Here is a 15449-nt window from a genome sequence, read left to right as displayed (position 1 = left end):
CAGGTACTTGGTGCCTGGGACCCAGGTCACAGAGAAGTCAAGGTCTGTCTCTGCCCTCCAGACATTCCCTGAGCGAGGAGGACAGCAGGAATGTTTTTTAGTAGTCAGTATACTTATTTATTTTTTTCCCGGTGGTGCTGGGGATTGAACCCAGGCCTTGTGCATGCAAAGCAGGCACTCTACCAACTGATCTATATCCCCAGCCCCAGGAATGTTTTTTAATCCAGGCACACTGTGGGTTCAAATCCCCACTTATTTCCCAGGTCAAATTGATCTGCCTAGGCCTCAGTGTACCCCACTGTACAATGGAAACGTGTTCACGGAGGTGATCTGGGTAAAATGGAAGCACAAACATGAGCATTCAGCCCAAGCCCAGAACACAGTAAAGCTCCACAAGCTTCAGCCATGCAGGAGACCCTCCAGCTAGGGGCAGGGGGACTCTTCTTCATTGCTGATTGACATACCAGGGCTACTACTTAAAGGTGTTGTGGACAAGGTAGAAACGTGTTTTAAACTCTTTGCAGATTAAAATATTAATCTAATGCCGCTTTCTGGGGATGGTCATAACCCCCATGTGGCTCCTGCAAGTTCCAAAGACGCCCTTAGCCCATCCTCAGCCATGGTGACTCAAGGGCGTCTCCAGGGTGGCTCGAGTGCTGAAGGATGAAACCCAGGCGGCACTGGTCTCCAAGGTCTTTATTCAGGAAGGTAGAGAGCGTCTGCAGTCTGTTGGACAGGCACTGTGCAGGGAGTGTAACAGTTCCATTTCCCCAAGATCCATGGAGACAGGGGTGCAGAGGAGGGGCACCTGTCTGGGCAGGACAGAGGGGTCCTCTCTTCCAGAAGAAAGGCACTGACGGGATGAACATCCTAGAGCAAAGGGGCCGGGCTCTATACACATGGGTTGACCAGATGCAACTCAAAGCTAAATACAGCCAAAGGGGAAACTGTCCATCTTGGAGCGGGGGCAGGGGCAGAGCTGCTTCCGGACTCTTCCCACCAAGTTGGAAAGGAAGTTCAGAAAGAAGGCCAAGCTTGAAGGATAAAACAGAGTTCAGCCTTTCAATCTTAGTGTTTTGTGCAATTTTAAAAATAAAACCAACAAAATAAATATAACTTAAAAACTTCTTACAGGACACTAGAGGTGAGTCTGGGGAGGACAGTCAAGGAAACCTTCCAAGTGTTCCAAGCAGTGCTCGCTGCCAAGAACCCCTAGGGCCCACAAGGACAGAGCAGGAGGGCCTAGCACCCTCTCACCCATGCGCTACCTCCTGGCACCTGCATGACCAGGATATAAGGAGTCCCTGCCAGGACCAGGGCTGGGTCTTTTGGACCTCCAGGAAATAGGTTCTGGGAAATTCTATTTCAGGACCCATATATTCCACCAAGAGGAGAGGGAAGGGCCAGATAGCAAGAGAGTGGAAGAATGGCTTGAGAGACAGAGCAGGTGTGGGAGCTAGTCTGGTAAATATAAAACCTAACAAAGACAAAACACCCTAGGTAATAGGATGAGCCTAGAAAGATGCCTTCTTATACCACTTTCTCTCTCTCTCTCTCTCTACACACACACACACACACACACACACACACACACACACACTAAACCCAATGCAAAATATTGCCTAAGAGGTTCCACGGGTGAATAAATGGTCGTCTGCATATTATCACATTGTTTGCAAACAATTGGTGCCTTCTTAAAGCGCTTGGGAAGTTTTGTTCACTTATATAGGTTACTCTGGTCCCTGCAATTTTTGTTCATATCATTAATTTGCTTTAGCAAATGTTTTTCATACATAGAATGGGGGTAACTTTTGGCCAGTTCATAGCTGTAGAATCTTTTGTGTCTGAATTAACATGTCCTGTTCCCCACAGATCTGAAGCCCAGACCACCAGGGTCCCTTCTATCCCGTGACTGCAGCTTGGGCATTCCAGAGCTTAATGTGGCACTCAATGCCACCCCCATGCTGCCTGCCTTCCAGATCACGTGCTGTCACAAGGGCTCAGGCTCAGCCGGGGCGGGGGTGTGACCTTTAGCAAGTCAGCCCACGCAGGAGCTCACCACCGTTTTGAACAAGAGCCAGGAAGTTTAAGTGATTTCCTTTTTTAAAATCTGTACTTATACATTCTCATGTGTCCCGCCCTCCACCCCCAGCCAACTGTCACTCACCCACCCAACATGGAAGAGGAAACATATGTGTCACGTGGGCAGGTCAACAGCATCCCCCCTCAGACCCTGAGGTGCCAGGGTGGGCAGCCTAACCCTAAAGCAGTTCTTGGTCCACATGATTTCCCTCAGTGTCCCTCAAGTGGCCTGGTACCCAGTAGGGCTCCTCTGACTGCACTCTGCAAAGCAGGGGGTGGTAAGCCCCAGGGACCTGATGTAGAGCTCCACATGGCAACAGAGCTAGGAGTTTTGTTCTTAAAAAGTCATACAAATAGTACATTCTTCTCAGTAATACAGACTTCCTTGCTTTACAGTTAAAATGAAGCTTCAGAATGGCTCTCCATGAATCTTCACACAGCACAGGGACTCCAGGAAGAGGGGCCTGGGACACCCCCAGGTACCCAACATGTTCCTGGAAGCCATCCACACTCCATGGGGAAACAGGTCTAAGCCCTCAGGCTATCAGACTTATAGCAGGGAAAATTTAGAAATGATGCCAGTAACCCCGAATCCTGCTTCTTTCTGGCCTGGTGCTGCCCTGAATCCCCACCCCCAGACCTTGTAACTGTTAGGACAAAGGACCCTGTATATGCTGACAGGGTTGACCAACTAGCACCAGGGACATGAAGGAACAAGAGATCAACTTCTTCCCCTCGATGGGGCCAGGGTCCCAGAGATCCTGAAGGATTCGTGCCCAACTTCAAGGGGGCTGTCTGCACCTTGACTTCTCCTACCCAGCCACCTAGATCTTGTCACAGCAGGGCAGTGAGGACACTGAGCAGTGGCTCTGGGGTGATCAGAGTGGCATCCCTGGAAGCTCAACTTGGCAGAATGTCACCTCTGCATTCTTGGGTAGCAACTTCAGATAGAAGAACGAAGCTCCTGCCTGCCCCCTTCTGGGAAGGTCTAGGTCAGAGAACACAGCCAATTGACTTCAGCCTTCTCCTGGTTCCCAGCTGGGTCTGGCCCAAAGTTGGAGGGTTCAATATCAGAAGAGTGGGGGTTGTGATTTAGTAGCCCTAGAAGGGCCACCACAGCAACTCTGGAAGCCTCTGGAGCTGCTCATAGGAAGGAACTGTGCTCACAAACAATATGCAATTTCCCAGAGATTTTTGTGTCCCAACTACCAGGAAGCCAGGAACCTGGCTGGGCTGCTGGGCTCTGGGTGTGAGGCAGAGATAAATGTGCTTGGCAGCAGCGCTGATGGCACTGGCCACCAGGGGGCAGCAGACTCCCACAGGTTGCCCATCTAGGCCTGCACTTTCTGGGGGCCACCCATAGGCAGGTTTATCTCCTAGGGTTCTCTTGGCAGCCAGGGATTTCAGGGCCCCCCAAATTCTAAACCCAACTGACTTGTACAGGAAACTGAGCCTAGGTTTGGGAGGTTTTCTTCCAGAAGGTGATTCTATTTACAAAGAGAAGTGGGAATACCACCTCCAAGCCCTTAAGTTATCCAGGAAAAGAACTGGAAACTCTCATCTTAGCTCCTCTTCTACAAAGTGTCTTGTAGTGCAGTTCAAGAGGGTCAGTTCTGGGGCTTGAACCCAGGAAGGATTGGAGGAACAATTAGGAAGGAGAAGGGAGGCGAGGGAGAAGAGAAGAGGCAGAGGTGGCAGGGATGAAGTGGGTGCCTCAGGCGAGCGGGGAACCCTGGGACATTTCTGTCAGGATGTCGATGAGATTGTTCAGCCCCGAGAGGTAGCCATCCTCCCGGTTCCCTTCCTGCCAGGGGACGTTGTGCTTCAGGGTTTGGCCTTCGGGCAGAGGCGTGGTTTTCCCAAAGTCAATCATCCACACCTTGGCCTGTTCTTTCTTGTCGTGGATGAAGAGGAGTGAGCTGCCAATGACCTGGAGGAGAACAGGCAGAGAGGAGGGGGACCAGTTGGCACACCCTGGCACCTGAGGGGGCCTAGGAAAGGCCTGTAGCCTGCATGAAGCTAAGAAGGGTGTGGGCCAGAAATTCTGTCCCCTTTTCTCAGCAGGGCAGTGGAGCTGGCCCAAGAGTGGGCCATGCTGGGGGCAGGAGACATCAGATTCTGAGAATGGTGACCAGCCTTCTGTGTGGGCAGGGGCATGGGGAAGTCTGGGATGGCAGACAACACTTCTCCACCCCCAATTTTGGCCTGCACTCTTCCCACTATTTCTAGATCATAACTAAACCTGGGGACCAAGTCCCCAACCCCCAACCTTGAGACCCCCATGTGATGAGTGACGGGTGACTGCTCTAGTGAAAGGGAAGGTGCCAAGGAGATTCCACACTCTAACCATGGGGGCCAAGGAAGGACCCTGTGCCAGTGCACACCATCCTCCTGCCCCAGCAGCATGGCCAGGTTCTGGCCAGACATGCCCAGCAAGGCCTCCTCAGTCTGCCCCAGCCAGGGAGTGTCTTCAGGGACAAGAGGACCCTTTCCCTTCTGTGAAAGGTCAGAGCATTAGTGTGGGAATATGGAGATCCTTCCACCCAGTGCAGGGAGGCCAGGGTGGCTCAGTGCCTGAAGTCTTGCTAGGCTCAGCCCTCTGGGGACCCCCCAGTACCCCACCCCATGTCTAGGTACCCCGTCAAGGCTGTCACACATAGGGGGATAGGTGTACCCAGTGGAGAAGTGAGTGGGGAATGCAATCCAAGTGCAAGGCCTGTTGTCTCTCCCTGGGAAGAGCCAGTGGTAAGGTTTGCATGAAGGTACAGGAAAGTGCTCTGCCCTCTGGGGATGGTCCCCCAGGTAGGTACCCCAAGACCCCCGTCTGCAATTTCCCACTGTGGATCCCCAACCTTTTCCATAGGTGGGGCTCAGGCTGAGAATCCCTCCATGCAAGACCCCTTAAGGGACTGTGTCCTGAAAGAGCTACAAGCCTGCAGGGAGCCTTGGGGTCCTGCTTTGCAGCCCCTCCCACAGCTACCACATTAACCACTTCAGGGAGTGCTGGGAGCTGAGAAGGCTGTAGCTCTGTATGTTCGTGCACACGCTATGTGCCAGTGAGAGTGCATGCATGGGCCTAGGGGTCCTGGACTCCCATGTCAGGATCATATAAACCCCTTCAGGGAACCTCCGATGACTTGCAAAGCCTCTCCCAGGTGACTCAGTTCCCAGCCTGCTGTCGAGCAACATTTGTAAAGGTGGGAGCAGGTGGAAAGCTCCAGACCAGCTCTGAGTGGCATCTGAAGACCCGCCCACTTTTGTCGGGGTCTCCTCTGAAGATCCTAGGTTGGTGGGGAGGAAGCATCTGGGAATGCTTCTTCCCTGAGACTCCTGGTGTGGTGGAACAGGCATCCTGCCATAGCTGCCCAGAATTGAACATACTTCAGAGCAGGGTCAGAAAGAAGAAAGGGGCAATGACAACTAATCTTTGGCAGGACAACTTATGTGGTCATCATGGAGCCCAGCACAGTCACACAGATGTGCTACCTTCTTGTAGTGAGGGGGTTGACCCTCAGTGGCCTGCTTATGGCTACAGCTATCCTAAATGTCTCTCAGGCTTCTGCAACCATGGGGTCTGTTAGCATGCATGCTCTCTGCCCAAGAGCACAAAGCCAAACGTCTACCTCGTGGCACTTGAAGAAGGGGGAAACTTCAAGGGTAGCTCGAATGGCCTTCAGTCGGTCCCGGTAGGCGATCTGGGAACAGAAAGATGGTCAGGCTTTACACACTGAAGGCAAGGGGGTGGGTTTTCAGACCCTTTGACCCCATTCAGAATCCCTGAATTAGAAGTGGGAGTGATCTTAACCCTGATCACTTACTCCAACATTTTTATCTACCAACAAGGAAACTGAGCCAAGAAGGAGACCCTGAGTGGGCCTTGGTTACCACCTTTTCCCACCCCACACTGTCTCACAAGCAGGAGGCACAGAAGAGAGATAGTCCAGAGAAACCCCTGAGGAGCTCCTACGTGAGAGGCCAGCTGGTCCTTGAACACCAGCAGTGTGGAAGTGGAATCTAACAACAAGAGACCATAATATCTTCCTGAACACAAACTGCCATGCTGATTTTTAAAGACAGAGTACATGGGGGAGCCACAAACATGTCTGCCAGTGGCCTCTCTCCAGAGCCCTACAACTCCAGTTGTGCTATGTTGACTCTGGGGTGCCCTGTTATCCCCAAGTGCCGCTCTGTGGGTCTCACCACCAGGGCTGCAGGGCCAATTAGGAAACTTGTAGCACACAAGTAAACAGCGTCCCTCTACAGCCACAGGGATAGCAGTGACACAGCTTGGCAGGGCTGCTCACAGTTCTGGAGTCCTCTTGCTATGAAATACATGGTCACAGCATTGCTAAGGGGCTGAGATCCTCCCCAACAGGTGGCCCAGGAACCAGTGAGCCTGAAGTCCAGTGCATTCCCCACACCTGTAACCAGGGGGCTTGCAAGGGGCCAAGGGGAGCCTCCCTGGCTGGAAAGGGAGGGAAGGAGACTTCCCAACCCCAGCTGACACTGTCTTCTTGGAGAAGAAGCTCTCTGGAGCCCCTTCCTCTGTTGCTCCTAGATTCTGGTCAGAAGGTGCATCTCAAGGGGCTCAAGGCTCACATTCCAGCCATGCCTGGATCTCCAACTGTCATAGGGCACTTATGCTTGGGGTGCAGTGGCCCAGCACATCCCAACTCAGTTGGGAGGGTCAGCACATCCTGGTGGGCAAAGTATCTGTCCCAGCCTGCTGGCTGTTACAGCAGCCATCATAAAAGGAATAAGTTTATCATAAGCTTGTGTATCCACCTCCCAGGCTGACAGCTGGCCAGGTCTTGCTGTTGAGGGCAGTGTGACCTACAGGCATACCTTTCTCCTTCAGCCTCACAGTCAACAGAAGCCTATCTAGGCCTGAAGGCATTGGGGGTGCAGGGACCAGCAGGCTGCTGGCTGTGCTGGGCAGGGGTCCCAGAGGCTGCCTGGCTTCTGTGTCGGGCAGACTTGGGTATGACTCTATAAAGTTTATGCTTCCTAATTGTGTGTCCTTGATCTCTCAAGTTTCCCTTCTGTAAAATAGGGACAAGAATGTCCATGGCACCAGAGAGTTGACAAGAGGATGTAATGAACACTTAGTACAATACCCGGATGGCAAGTGCTCAAGACATCCAACAATGATCTCTCTCTCTCTCTACAGGGGATGGAAAATGTTTTAGGGAGCTCTGAGGTGGGAGGCCAAGGCAAGTGAGTGACTATTCACAGAGCTTCCCGGTGCACCCATGAATGTTGGGAACAGCCATATCACTTTTTCCTCACCTTCCAAGCAGAAGTTGGGGCCTGGTTTTTCTGCGTGGGCCTGACTTAGGCAAGGCCTGGACAAGCATGTCATGGTTATCCCAAGACCCAGACTCACCAGGATGTTACGGTTTCCTTTAGTGAATTCTCTGAAGGCCTCAGTAACTTGCTCCCTCGTTTTGGTCTTCTTAAAGTCCCTGTTCACCGAGCCATCTTCTTTCTGAGAAGGAGAATGACACCCCACCAGGATGTAGTCAGCAGAGAGCCCACAGGTAGGTGGACACTGTGCTCATCCACTCAACAACTACAAAGCAGGTGAGACCCATCTTGACTCTCAAGATGCTCTAGGGACAATGGAGGCAGCCAAATACTCAGGTATGGTACAAGGAGGCAGGTGCAACCAGGAGCACGGTGATTATCACATAGCAGCAGGGGTTGAGGGAGGGAAACAGCATTGTTTTCTATTCAGAGACCTGGACTTGTCCATCAAAGGTCCCTGCTATATATGCTACCCTCCTGTTAGTCACATGGCAGGTAGCTGGGTATCCGAGTGACTACTGCTATATCCCAGGGCTTATGATCAAGTAACCCTTCTTTTACTTAATAATTACCCCCAAAGCATAAGAGTAGTGATGCCATAAATTTGGATATGCCAAAGAGAAACTATAAGTCCTTCCTATAAGTGAAAGGTGAAAGTTCTTGACATAATAAAGACAGAAAAAAAAAAATGTAACTTCTTTGCTGAGGTTGCAAAGATTTCCAATAAAAACAAATCTACCTATGAGGTTGTGAAGAAGGAAAAAGAAATTTGTACTAGATTTTACTGTTACAACTAAAACTGCAAAATTTATAAACTTTATCAGACATATATGTAAAGGCAACAACATAGTACAAGGGACTTGATATAGTATGCAGTTTCAGGTATTTGTTTTGGGCCTTGGAATACCTCCACAGATTGGGAGGACTGCTGAATAGTTTCCCTGAAAGCCAAGATCTAATTTTATCTCTCTGCCTCTGTTCCCTGGTCCACTCCAAGAAAAGATGGCTCTGGCAAGAGCCCCGATCTTGGGCCTGTCCATCCTCAGGTTGGAGATAGCTATAACTTCACAACAGTAGTCTCTAAAAGAACAGATGGATGACTGGGGCTCAGGGAGTTCCCAAGATGCATGGGAGGGAGTACTAGGTGGAGGCACCTGAATAAGAGTCTTCCCCATGGGGCTCCTCTGCTGGCCATGGGCAAGCGGGTGCCCATGATAGTATGCACAGTCAGCCAGTCTCTGAGCCAGCTGATGGGCTTTGCCTGTACCTGTAGCTGCACAGAGACCAGGAGCACATCCTGCTGGGTGCAGGGGAGGCACACTGTTTCAACAGATAGAGGGGGTGGGGAGCAGAGTGAAAGGGAGGAAGAAAAGGAGGGGGATGAAGAGAATGTAACTTGCATCCACTCTGAGGGTCAGAGGCTGCAAACATGAGGGAAGGCTAGTTTCAGAAGATGAGGAAGGGGCAAAGGGCTTTCTCAGCCCTGAGCACACAAAGCAGCTGTCCTGGGGGAAGGTGAAAACAGCTCCCACAGGCCACCGTGGGCAGCAAGTGAGACACTGGAAACTGCAGAAACTCACATTTAATGCCATCTGAAGAGGCTGACAGGAGGCTCCGCTCCCTTCAGCTGGAGAGTGAGGACTCAAAGACACCCAACCCTGACTCCACAGCTGGACTCTGGAGGCAAGTGGGCTGAGACTGGACAGAGAAGGGGAGAGCCAAAGCCCCTGTGGGGACTGCTACCTGCTCAGGTCTGCCTGAGACCCCCAAGGGGTACCTCTCAGCCCTGCCTCTTGCAGGGAGGTGCCCTGAATCTTTCTAGCAAATCTAACAGCAAGGGTCCTGGGCAGCAGCTCAGGGACAGGAGAGTCTTCTTAGACACTTCTCAGGACACTGAAGAGGAAAGAAGGAAGAATGAGGTTTCCAAGGGCCCCTTCCTTGCAGCCCATGAACCAGCCAGGTTCCCTAACTGCCACCTCACTAGCTGGTTCCTGTCTGGGCTTCTCTGTGTTGGGCAGGGCTGAGTTAAGTGGCCATTTCTCACAGGACTGACTGCTGGACAGGGCTAGAAGCCACCCCAAGGAATAAACTCCAAGGCCTAAACTCCCTACACGGCCACCCCACCTGTACCTCAGGCTGAGAAATAGGCCAACGGTTCCAAATGTCTGTCCCTGGGGCTGAAGGCAGCATCTTGGGCCTGAGCCAGGCAAAGCTTGCAACCCCTAAGGGGTTCTGAGAACAGGCAGGAGCCCTGAGCCTGTGTCCTGAGTGCAAGCAGCAGGGGTTGAGGGAGGGAAACAGCATCGTTTTCTACTCAGGGGCCTGGACTTGTCCATCAAAGGTCCCTGCTATATATGTTACCCTCCTGTTAGTCACTTGGCAGGTAGCTGGGTATCCGAGTGACTACTGCTATATCCCAGGGCTTGTGTTCAAGTAACCCTTCTTTTACTTAATAATGTTAAGTCGGATGCTGGTGGGGCCCCCATCACCCCACTGTGAACTGAGCACCCCAGGCAGCCTTGGGTCATATCTTGCTGGTCTCACCTTGATGCCCTCTATCCTGAAGCCGAGGGTGGCAGTGGAGCTGATGGTCTCCCTCCATTGCATATACCGTGGCTTGGTCACAGCCCGCTGGGCTTTCTCCTCCTCGGTCGGAGCCTCAGGGTCCACCTCGATCATCTTCTGGTACATGTCCTTTCGCAGGCTGGGCTTCTTCCGGGCCTTGGTGAGCTCCTCTTCCAGGTATGTCCTGCATGGAAGGTGAGACTGCATGAAGGCTAGGGTCTGGCCCACAGCTCACCTGCCACCCCTCTGGCTGCCTGAGTAAAGACTCTGAGCAGCCCCTACCCTGTCCAAGGGCCACAGTCAGTCTGGCAGCCCCTAAAATGAGGCACATTCATCATCCAGGATGAGCCAAGTACAGCTTGGGCTGATCCGAGGGGAAAGGGGTGGGCTTGCTGGATCAGAGCACCTCCATGCCAGGACCACCCTGAAGACCTGGCAAGCTGTAGGAGCTTCAAGTGAGACCCCCACAGGGCCCAGCAGAAGGAGGAAGAAGGAGGCAGAGCAGCTGGGTGGACTGTCCAGCTCCTCTAGCTAGGATGCTGGCGGGAGAGACGACTGATGGCAGGGTCCACTCAGGACCCCTGGGGTGCCCCCCTGGCTGCCTGGAACCCTCCCATAAAGTGAGGGCTTCAGAAGCCAGGACCTGTGTTGGTTGGAGAACTCATTCTGTCCTCCACATCCCCATTCCCAGGCAGCCTGCAAGGCTGAGTCTGCCTTTAAGTCTCTGGCTCTTTCTGAAAGGGGGGAATATTTCTAGGCACAAAGGACAGACCAGAGGTGGCCTATGAAGGGGCCAAAATGCTGGTTGGAGAAACCCATATTCCACAGTAAAGATCTGGATTTCTTAGCCTCTGCTCTGTCCCAGAGACCTGCTTGGTGACCCCTCCACATCCCTGAGCCCAGAAAGCCTGAGAAAATGTATCCCACTAAATTGCTTCATGCTGGATCAACTAGCAAAGGTCACTGATGGAGGTGACAGGGGCAGAGAGACAGGTCTTAAGTGGCCCAAGACTGAATCACTGGTCTTGGGCTGTGGGGACATGCTCCCTGCTCCAGAACATATTGCCAAACTTCCATCACCACCCCAAACTGGAGTGGGGGGTCATTCACTCTTCCCCATATCCTCCTTTAAAGTTCCCTTGTCCCCCCACAACAGGTTCAGATTCTGCCCAAGGTCCTTAAAGAGGCTGAAATCAGCAGTGTTCGTTGCAGGATGGGGAAGTGTTCTCCCCTTCCCCTGGCGTGGGTGAGAGCTGCCCTCAGAGGCTGCCCCTCCTTCCCAGTCCCCTACTCTTCTCTTCTTGTCTGTCCCCCAGGCCTTGTTCCAACACTTCCCAACACAGGGTATCTAGGCTGCTGGTAAGGAACCCATAACAGAATGAATGAAAATCTACATCTTACAGATGATAGGTTTCCGAAACCACCTTATCAATTGATATCGCACTGAAAATAAAGAAAACAAAATCTCCCAAGTCTTTGGAGGAGCCGTCCATGGGTACCACACATGGAAGCCTCATAGATAGAGACATCTGGTGTTTGGGAATGTCCAGTGGACATTTCCTCTGGTCAGTTGCTCAGGGACAATGCAATTGCTGTGGCCCACACAGCACCTGCAATGGATGTGACCTACCAAGATATCAATCAACTGCAAGACATCAAGAAGCAAGGCTCCACCCTTGAAACCTTAACCCTGTCTTTGATGTACCCCCTTAAATAAACCAACGGAGCCATCTTTCCTTTGTCCAGTTCCAGAACCCATGTGGACTAGATCTATCAAGGGCTTCGCCTTTTGTAAATATATTTCTGAGTATTTGTGTTTTGTTATTCACTAATTATTTAAGATTTTAAGTTTTAGGGTGGCTTACACCCTCCTGGGCAGGAAGAAGCCCTAATAATACACTGGCCTCTGATATATGAACTTGGACCTACTCATTCAGAGAGATGATGAAAACTGTAAGGGGGAGGTCATTAGCTTTGGGTTGGGCACTTCCATGCATGTGCAAGCATGTACATACATATATGTGTCCTTGTACACATGCATACACACAACATCACATGCAAAGCCAAGTCAATGACAACAGGCTGTCCATGAATTTGTAGGTACTGTGTGGCTGGGACAGGGGACAGCCAGGTTGGGTCAAGGGTTCCAAATGCTCCTTAGGGCCCTGTACAGGCCTGCAGGATGGGTGGGTGGGTGGCTGCACTTCTGCAAAGGGCTCTCAGTAGCTCTTTAAACAGGAAGTAGCCTTTAGTAGTGTTAAATCCCTGGTCACATGGACCTTTCTCCTAAAAGGGACCCTGCAGCTCCATCTGTACAGAGTTGCCACACCCCAGAAGAGGAAGGAGCCTAGGGGGAGATGCCCCCAAGAGTAGCCAGTTGGATAGTAGGACTCTGGGTCCACTGAAAGGTGAGCCTCCCTGCACCCACTCACCTACACCCCAGAGGGAAGATCAGAGCTCCATCTCATACAGAGGAGCAGAAACCTGCTCACCCAATGGCTGGACTCTGGGAGAGGAAGTGACCCAAGACTAGGTAAAAGAAGGAAGGCAGCTCCCATGGGGAGCCAACAGGTGGCAGACCAAAGTCACCCACAGCTTTTCAAGGGCAGAGTGCTGGAAACCCAACTCCAGTCTCCCCCTCTGTCCCTTGTTGCAAATGACAGGAAGACACTACCAACTCTCCACAAAGAACAGCCCCCAGAGCATTTTGAACATATGCCCATGTGAAACTGAGGACCTAAGAAGCTCCAAGTTTAAGACACTTTCAGCACCTGCATGGCCTCTTCCTGAGCAACACCCACCTCCTGCCCTCCAGCCCTGCCATGGTGTAGCTGGGCTTGCTGATGGGCCTTCCTACCACTTCAGTAACATGTCCCTAGTATTCTGAAGCCCAGTGTTTAAGATGGCCCCAGGCTCCAGCTTCTCTCTGGGAAGGATGAGCCATACTCTAGGGATGACCAATGGGTGTTGGTCTTAGGACAGACTCTGAGGCCAAGGTTTTTGGATCAAAGTATTTGGGAGGCCACATTCCACTTTCCAAATGTAGCTAGACTAGCACACTAAGAAGATCCCACGGAACCTGAGTCCATGGCAGGCACCAGGCTGCAGATAAGTCTGTCATGGCATGACGGATGGCCCTGGTGATACCCAGGGTGCAATGGGAGAGATGCTGTCAAGTCAGGGGATGGGGGCAGCCTGGGCTGGGAGATGGGTCTCCTGTCCCCTGCAGTCTCTCAGGGAGTAGAGAGGCACACAGAGAAGCCTGGCCCTGGAATTAGCTGCAGCAGGAAGCTCTGGGGCTTCTGTCTTCCAGGAATAACTAGCCCCAAATTCATCACTCAGGGTACACTTATTTGGGCACCAAGTGAACACTAAATAGAATATTTTCCATGTGTTCATGCAGCAACTTGAAGCCCCTTCCCTGCAAGCAGGCTGAGCCCTCTGCTGTTTGGGTTGGAAGGAATGATTGTACCTCCCTTGAGAAAGCACATCCTGGTGTGCCAGGGAAGGGTCTTCCAGGGACAAAATAAGACTCTGGAAAAGAGGAGAAGCCATGTGGTAGCTAGAGGGATATTTTGCCCGCCCCCCCCCCCCCATGCCTAGCTCCCTGTGGGCTGGAGATATTGAGGGCCTTGGATAGTGGTAGGGGGTGACCGGGCACGGAGTAGAAAAAAACAAAGAGGCCTGTACTTCTCCATGTCCCTGTCCCTGCCCTGGGGGGCAAGGGCAAGGGAGCACCAGGCAGCCAGCTGGCAGGGTCTGATTTTAGGACACAACTCCCAAGAGAAGCAAGGAGAAAGAACAAGAAACCTGGCTGGCTTGGCCTACTTCTCTCCTGGCCTCTGTCTCTCTCTCACACACACCCCTCTTTCTCAATCTCACAGAAGAAGTAGATCATTCAAAGCAGACACAGGCTTCAGCTCTGAACTTGGCCTCTCTTGGGAGTGGCATGGAGGAGCCCATGTCTGGCATCCAGTCTGGGCATCAGCAGCCAAGGCCAGGTTCTCCAGGGTGAGCACATGGTGCTGAACACCTCCTGCGCTGATAGACTCAGGGGGTTATACCAGTCTCCCAGGAGAAGGAGCCATGAGGGGGGTTCTTGGGTTGGAATGGCCAAAGTTTGAGAAGAAATAAGAAAACCCTGCAGCCAAACCAGTGGCTCAGGACTGCCCTGGTCTCAGGCCTCCTGCTCTGTTCTCCGCCCTGCCTCCTCCTGCCCCTTTTCCTGTCTCCTCTTCCTGCCTGGGTTCTCTCCCAGCTTATCTCCTTGGACAGAAGGCAGGCTGAGCCTGGGCCCTGTAGTTGGGAATCTGGAGGGCAGGGCGTGCCAATTATGCCCACAAGTCCAATGACCCTCCCAGTCTCGGGAAGGTCAGACCCCTGAAGCACCCTACTCAGGGCTGAGGCCATCTGTAGGCTGATCCACAATGGGGACCTACCTCTCAAGCTCCTGGGCTCCCTCCCTAGTCATACTCACAGTGGGCACACGATTTTTGTTTGTTTTGTTTTTTGGCAGACCAACATGTTTGCCAGCCAGTTCTCTCTACTCCTCTCTATTCCTGAGCCCCCTGCAGCTTGCATAACAGGAGGTCACCATCTTCCTACCTCCCTACTTGGTATTCCCTCACCTCCCCCACACCCAGGAGCCATCCCACCTGTCAGAGGGCAGCTTTATCTGCCCCTCCCTGGGGGGCTTGGCATCCAGCCAGGGCCTCTTTCTGGCTCCTGCTATTGGTGCGTGCTTCAGGTCAGCTCACCAGAGTGGGAAAGGAGGTGTCATGAAAAAACCAGGGTCCCTATGCCTTCTACACATAAAGGGAGTGGACTTTGGGGTGGGAAAGGTTATAGTTGGTCAAGCAGCCCCCATGGCCTGTCCTGGCACACATGAGATCTCTGAGACACCCTAAGTGCTGCCAGGTATCTGCTGCATGGCCAGATGTGGTGTTGGGGTAAATACTCCTGCAACAAGGAGTCTGGCCCACCTGATGCCCATCTTGCAGTCCATCACGCAGGGAGAGTCAAAGTCAGCCAGCAGGTCGTCCATCTGGTTGTAGCGCTCCCCATCCTTCACCACATCCCCATGGTAGGCAGGCACAAAGGGCCTCAGCACATCAGCCATCAGTCGATCCAGGCAGCGTTGCTCTGACTCACAGTGCTTCTTTAGGATCCGGCCATTGGCAGCCTCCTTGAAACTCCCTGCAGAGCAAATGGGAGGAGGCCCTTGGTCCCCAGATATAGCCCACAGAGGTACTCTCCACCCAGAGGACAGCTCCTCCATCACAGCACCTGGGTCTCCCTGGGATGCTGCAGTACTGGTTAAGCCTGGGGTTAAAGACAAGTGCTTTAAGGGGAATGGGATGAGACCCAGTTCCCCCACTCACCAAATGTAACCCTGGACTGGCTCTCCAGCTTCCCTGACCTCAACCTCCTCATCTGAGATGGAGACTACCAGTGCTCACTACTGGAGGGTTAGCAGGGCTACAGGAGAGATCTCT

At 52.5% G+C, this 15449-nt stretch overlaps 1 protein-coding gene across 3 annotated transcripts in view; it reads right to left on the bottom strand.

The window, feature by feature from the left end:
* Positions 1-681: 681 nt before the first annotated feature.
* Itpkb (inositol-trisphosphate 3-kinase B) overlaps positions 682-15449 on the bottom strand; it is a 100608-nt gene continuing 85840 nt past the window's right edge. For all 3 annotated transcript variants that reach the window (XM_027954756.2, XM_071600014.1, XM_071600015.1), the window contains exons 4-8: positions 14937-15150; positions 9934-10138; positions 7469-7570; positions 5706-5777; positions 682-4012 (exon numbers count right to left, since the gene is read on the bottom strand). In XM_027954756.2, coding sequence (XP_027810557.2) covers positions 3797-4012; positions 5706-5777; positions 7469-7570; positions 9934-10138; positions 14937-15150 — 809 coding nt within the window. In that variant the 3' untranslated portion in view covers positions 682-3796. The remainder of the gene's footprint in view (positions 4013-5705; positions 5778-7468; positions 7571-9933; positions 10139-14936; positions 15151-15449) is intronic.

This window comes from Marmota flaviventris, chromosome 12 (assembly GCF_047511675.1).
Source record: "Marmota flaviventris isolate mMarFla1 chromosome 12, mMarFla1.hap1, whole genome shotgun sequence".
NCBI lineage: Eukaryota > Metazoa > Chordata > Mammalia > Rodentia > Sciuridae > Marmota > Marmota flaviventris.
Note: the sequence above shows the minus strand (reverse complement) of the source record. Positions and strands in the feature narration are given on the sequence as shown.